We start from the raw sequence: 6,938 nt of genomic DNA, 5'->3' as shown, positions 1-6,938 counted from the left end.
CTAGTTACGTAATTCGCGGGTGCGCCCTTAGCGCTTCCCTTTAAGGCTAAAATAACTAGTCCTTATTCTCCCTCTCTGTACCCTATGTTATATGTCCGTAACAAGCTCCTTACTAGTCGTAAAGTATCGTAAGTTCTTATAATCCGTATAGACCGTAACCTAGTACTTAGGTCCTTCTAGATAGACCCGCTACGCTTTATAGGCGTCTACTATAGCTAGAAGCTCCTTATTATAGATATTGTAGCGGAGCTCGGGTCTAGATAGCTTCCTTAAGTAGTAGGCGACGGGTTATAGTCGTCTACTTAGTCCTAGTTAACTTAAGTATACCCTAAGTACTACGTCGGAGGTATCTATTTCGACGGTAATTAGTTTATTAGGGTCGAAAACTAGTAATATTAGTTACTCTATAAACTAAAGCTTAAGTTCGTTAAATATATTTCGTTAGGGCTCCCCCTATACGAATAGTATATCTTTAATAGTAAGTAAAGTAAGTAGTACCGTAATTCGGGAGTAGTTAACGATAAACCTCTAATAGAAGTTAGCGAACCTAAGGAAGGACTATACTTCCTTAACGTTAGTTAGTATCGGCTACTCCTTTACTATATAGACCTTCTTAGTATCTATTTTAATACTATCCTAGGCTACTACGTAGCCTAGGAAGTATACCTCGTGCTTATAAAACTCGCTCTTCTACGGCTTAACCCGTAGCTTATAGTCCTATAGTTTTTTTAATACTTTATATACGTATACCTTATATTCTTCGAGCGTTCGGGAGTAAACGAGGATATTATCTAAGTAGACTACTACGAAGACGTCGAGGTATTCTCGTAATACGTTATTAATAAAGGCTTACTAGCTTGCTAGGGCGTTCGTTAAACCGAATAGTATAACTATATACTCGTAGTATCCGAACCGAGTTCGGAACGCGGTCTTCTATTCTTCGCCTACCCTAATCCGAATTCGATTATACGCTCCGGGTATATCGAACTTCGAGAACTATACCGCGCCTTATAAGCGATCTTATAATTCTAATAGTAGTAGTAGTAGATAACTATTTTTTACCGTAATATCGTTTAGTCTACGGTAGTCGATATAGAGTCGCTAGTCGTCCTCGCCTTTAGGGACGAATAGGATAGGGTACCCTACTAGTAACTATAATTCGCGAATAAATCCTTTACGGAGGTTATCCTCTAAATACTTCCGTAGTATTTCTAGTTTAGCCGCGGACAGCGGTCGAACCGATTATTTTATAGGCGTCCTACCTAGGAGTAAGGGTATCTCGTAGTCCTACTCCTAATATTCTAGTAACGCTTCCTAGTTAGGTTCTTCTTCGAAGAGAGTAGCGAACTCTCGGTATTCGTCTAGAACCTAGAAGTCGATTATAATATTAGATCCGGTAGCCTTTACCTAAAGGACCTAGACGTCTTATTCTAGATCCTAGATGTTCTTTAGTATCTCGTCTAAAGTTACCGTATATATTTCGATCTTGCCTAGTACGTCCCGTACTATAGGTAGAGGCATCGATTCTAGAAGTTCTAAAAACTAGATTCTCTTAGCTTTCTAGTCGACGTAAGGGTTAGCGTTCTTTAGCTATAGTAGTCCTAATACTATATCTAAGCCTAGCGACTCTATAATATCGAACTAAATCGTCTCTCGATAGCGTCCTATCTATAGAGGTACTATCTCGGTCTCTTCGTTAACTAACCTATTATTATACGTAACTAGCTTTCTATTAATTACGTATAGTAGGAAAGTATTCTCCTTCGCGTATAGGTAGATCTTTACTAACCTAGCGAACTTTAACGTTATAAAGATTCTAGTATACCCTAAATCTACTAGCGCCCGGGCTAGTTAGTTATTAATATATACCTATACTCTAAGGTTGTCTACGTACCTAGCCTTAGTCGTAGTATATCGCTATAGCCCTCCTTAGTCTATCCGAGGGTCTAATTTCGGCGGACCTTATCGTTTCCTACTCGTCGTCCGGTTTCTCTTCGAACTAGAACTAGAGGGAAATAACTTTTATCTAGTAACGATAGAGGTAGAACCCTAGTTCTATCCTATTATTAGGCTACGTTACGCGTATACCTAGCCTTTAGGTCGTCGACGTCGCAGCGTAGCGCGTAGGGTACGTTAATCCTATCTAGGGTAAAGTATCCTTCGCGCGGCGTAAACTCGCTTCCGAACGGTATAACTTCCTATACTATTCGGCTATAGGTAGTTAGTCCTCGAACTATAGGTAAAACCTATATCTATTAGCGGAGAGACGTAATTATAGAGTCGTACCGCTTCTAATCTACGTATTATACTCCGTTAACCTAGGGGCAAGCCTTAGGCTAATACGAGCGGACTATCCGTAGGTAGTTTATACCGATATCTCTATCGGCGAGGTCCTAGCGAATTACGTTATTTGCGGGACGGGGGTCGTATAGTTCCTCCTCGGAGAACTTCTCGACTATCTTATAGTCTTTATCGGACTCCTTAACCTTATATCGCGGAACCGGCGTTGTCGTTAGAGCGGTAGATAGGGTTCCTCGTAGTACGTATACGGATTATACCTTCTTATTACGTAGAAACTATCCCGATCCGTCCTTATCGCTTAAGTAAATAGAATAGTTATCGTCGTAGTATAACGTCTATATTAACTTAGAGTAGTCCCTTACTCTAGTAGCCGCTACCGTCTATAGTACGGGCTTTATAGCGCGAACCTACTTAGGTCGTCGTAGGTTATAAATCTACTTCCTCGCCTAGTATTCGCGAGCAAAATGTCCTTTCTTACTATAGTTATAGTACTCGAGATTAGACTTATTAAAAGGCTTCCGTTCTATAGCCTTATAGTATTGTCGCGGACCCTACTTAGGCTTTCCTTATCGTCCCCTCTTAGGTTATCCGCGAGTAGCGTCTAGTTCTATAGGCTAAGGCCTATAGTAGTCGTTTCGCTACTTCTAGGGCTACCTCTACTATCTAGAGTTAGCGGTTCGTACTACGATCCTTTTAGACCTTTTCTATTATCTCTCCTAAAGATAGGTATCGATCTTAATAGCGAGTTCGAATATAGTAACCTATATATTAGGTCGACCCTATCGAACGATCTCGTCCTTAACTTCTTTCTTTAAACCTATATAGAACGCGTCTACGAGGGCGGTATTATTTTATTCGGTCCTAACCGTAAGAGTCTAAAACTCTACTTTATACTTAGTAGTAGAGTTTCTCTATCTATACTATCGTAGATCTCGTTCGGCTTCGAAGCGATTATTACCCTAACTAAAGGTCTCTTTAATTTTAGTAAGTATCGTTACCTCTATAGAGAAAATCTCCCTAGTAGGTATACGATAGTCCGAGGGTTAGTCGTTACCTAAGTAATCTTCTAGATAAGGCTAGATCTACTCGGTAGCTAGCCCTCGAAGGTACGAAGAGATAAATATTAGTCTCTTTATCTAAGTACTAAACTATTCGTAGTATATCTTAAATATAAGTAAGTACTATATTTTAAACGTTTTAAACTATCGCTAGTTACTAGTAAATTCCTATAGCTTATTAAACTTAGGTCCCGCTACCCCGGCGGCTCCCGTAGTAGATCCTAAAGTCGATATATCGGCTATATATACCTACTCGATCTAGCTAGTAACTAAGTCGACGGTTCGATCGTTTTTGTCGGGTAATAGCGTCTAAACCTCTAATTTAACGCTACTTCCTAATATAGTACTAGATATACGCTAATATTAATAATCTTAAGTATCCCCTAATACTTCCCTAGAAGTAGTACTTAAAATATTATAAGGGGTTACTAATAGGGTAGGAAGGTAACTAGGCGTAGACGGTTAAGGCGTAGATAGAAGCGTAGCTAATTAGTAGTAGGTAAAACCTATCGCTAACTACTATACTTAAGGTTAAGTACGAAGCTCCTAACTACTAATACCTTCGTACTTATATATATCTACTAGGGCGCGCCTCGCGCGCCCGGTGCGACCTCTCGCGTAGAGCGTCTAGATCGCACCTTATAAGTATACGCTTACGGGAGCGCCTGCTATAAGCGTTCCGGTAGTTACGTACTACTAGTCCCCCGCGAGGATCGTAATATATATCTAGTTACTCTCCTTTGTACTAATCTAGTAACCTATATTATACTATACGTTGATATATACTACTAAATTATAGTACTTATAATCTAAGTTATACGAGATTCTATTTAGTAAAATATTAATACTAAGTAGTATCTATAGCTAAGGAAGAAGCTTAGAAGAATATATTTAAGCTATTATATATAATTAAGATACTATTAAATGCACTACTAAGATACCCCGTAGCTCGCTATATAGACGACTAGTTTAAAATAGAGCTTCCGAAGTCGCCGATCGTTACGACATCATTCTACAACATTAGCACGTTTTCTTCGTTGTATACGTCATCGGACCCGCCCGTTCCGATGACCATGACGTAGAGTATACCTATATATCTGTCTGAATATATTGCGATTTTCTGCCGCGCGCCATCGTCTTCGTAACAAATATATTACGATCGCCTCTTACCTCTAATTGTTGTATGTTACGACTACGACTTCAACTTACTCCTACCCGAGATGGATCCAGCGATGGATGGCGTATGCGGCGACAGCAATCTCAGCGCGGCCGCAGGAACGTGTAATGATCACGACTCGAGCTTTCAATCTGGTAACAATCAATCCTGCGCAACTCCGGATACCTCGGAGCTTGAAACGGGCTGTGCCATCGCTTCGACTTGCAAAACATCCAAGTACCAGCACGGCTGGCGACGTATCGTGCAAAACTTTACTCCATCCTGGTTCGCGGTTAACATGGGTACTGGTATTGTCTCGATTTTGCTGCACAATCTGCCCTACAATGCGCACTGGCTACGCTACATCTCATATGTGGTCTTTGCTCTAAATGTTCTACTTTTTGTGCTATTCTTGCTCATCAGTATTCTGCGGTACACTCTCTATCCGAAGATCTGGGTAGCTATGCTCCAACATCCTATGCAGAGTCTTTTCCTCGGATGCTTTCCTATGGGCCTCGCGACGATTATCAACATGACATGCTTTGTCTGCGTGCCTGCTTGGGGGGGCGGTTGGTGGAAAGTTGCTTGGGCGCTATGGTGGATTGATGCTGCGATTGCGACATCAACATGCCTCTATTTGCCCTTTGTTATGTATGTTGCACCGTCACCGAGCGCAAGCCTATGTCAAAACGCATGTTCGTGTACACTGACGCAATTCTGATCTAGCATGCTTTATCATGACGCAAAGCTGGAAAACGTTACCGCCGCCTGGCTACTACCAATCGTCAGCACCATTGTTGCGGCTGCTACTGGATCAATCGTCGCTGCTATCATGCCGCACCCTCAACTGCAATTGATTACGATCATAACCTCGTACATCCTCTGGGGAAAGGGGGTGTCCCTTGCAATGGTCGTGCTGGTCTGCTATTTCTTGCGCCTCACTACGCAAAGGCTCCCGCCCAAAGAGGTCATTGTGTCGGTATTCCTACCTCTCGGTCCCTTGGGCCAAGGTGGGTTTTGCATTCAGAATCTTGGGAGCGTGGCCAGACAGGTGTTCCGCGAGACCGATACGTTGCCGCTTAGCATGGTCTACGCAGGCGATATCTTGTACATCGTAGGCTTCATGATCGGAATGGTCATGTGGGCATTTGGACTTGTCTGGTTCTTCTTTGCGCTGGCGACCATCTGGCACACGCCAAAGTTTCCCTTCAATTTGGGCTGGTGGGGATTTACGTTTCCGCTTGGTATGTGCTACCTGTCCTATCGGTATCCAGCTACGAGAATGAAAGAGAAGCTATACTGATTGCATGCGTTGCTTACAGGCGTCTACACGGTCTGCACAACACAGCTCGCGAAAGAGCTTCCGTCTGCATTTTTTCGGGTGGTCGGGACAGCCTTTAGCGTAGCCGTGACGCTGCTATGGATCGTTGTCACCTGTGGCACGCTCAAGAGTGCATACAGTGGCGAGATATTGGTCGCGCCTTGTTTGAAGGATCTTACCGATCAGGACATGGAGTCGCATTTTATGCATAGAGGAGGTCCTCAGAACAGAAAGGAAGGATGACCTGAATTGGGAGCTAGAAACTAGTTTGCTTCAACAAATGAGTTATGTGTCATACTGCAAACATCGAGTCCACATGCATCTACGCGAAAGCCCAACTTCTACACTGCTGTCCGAGAGACATCAATCACGAGCCGTTCTGCTACATGACAAATGTGGCCTCTACAGATTGCTGCAAGCAACGTGACGCTCACAATAGAGACGTGAGACAACGAATATCTTTGCACCAAAAGCCTGTTACACAGCACTGTCTCAATGATACGGTGGTTCCGAGAGTAGACATGCACCGGACGAGGTTCGTGATCTGCTACATCCGAAGGCAGGGCAATCGGCGACTCGTCACAAATATGACTTGAAAGGTAGAAGATATGCTTGAGTAGCATCTACACAGTGATAGTGCCAAAACGGAATTCTGCAATAACCAACTTAAGAGGTTGTGACTGCCTTCCTTGTACGTTACATGCCTTTGACTCGCCCAGCTATACCCTATCTACGACTTGTAACGATCCCAAGCCGCACGATATCATGGACATCGTCCAGGCTTGGAGAGCAGGCCGCACCACTACAACCTACTGAAAACGAGCTCGAACATCCACATCCGGTATGCCGCGCTTGCGGTGCGCCCATCGCTCTCGGCGAAGCTGGACCTAAAACGCCGGGTGGTATCCTGCAGCCCGATCCTAAAAATTCGTAAAACAGCCAACGACTCCAAGCTCGTTAGGTGAGCATACTACTCAGTGTTTCTAGTCTTGTCGACACTTGCTAGAGTCGGTGTCTACGTTCAATCGGCAGGCGCTGGGTCTCTACAAAATGGGCCAGACGAGTCTAACTTCCGACCTGTCTCGATAATTGTCCCCACCCC

At 43.4% G+C, this 6,938-nt stretch overlaps 1 protein-coding gene across 1 annotated transcript; it reads left to right on the top strand.

Moving 5' to 3' along the window:
* Window positions 1–4,579: 4,579 nt before the first annotated feature.
* Window positions 4,580–6,079, top strand: SSU1_3 (Plasma membrane sulfite pump involved in sulfite metabolism; the record flags this gene model as incomplete). The annotated part of the gene is made up of 3 exons (XM_064841551.1): window positions 4,580–5,166; window positions 5,242–5,759; window positions 5,838–6,079. The coding sequence occupies 3 exons, from the start codon at window positions 4,580–4,582 to the stop codon at window positions 6,077–6,079; spliced, it is 1,347 nt and encodes a 448-aa protein (XP_064691042.1).
* Window positions 6,080–6,938: the final 859 nt, after the last annotated feature.

Source organism: Recurvomyces mirabilis, assembly GCF_035927965.1.
Source record: "Recurvomyces mirabilis strain CCFEE 5264 chromosome Unknown scaffold_27, whole genome shotgun sequence".
Classification (NCBI taxonomy): Eukaryota; Fungi; Ascomycota; class Dothideomycetes; order Mycosphaerellales; family Teratosphaeriaceae; genus Recurvomyces; species Recurvomyces mirabilis.
This window is presented reverse-complemented; position numbering and strand designations above follow the sequence as displayed.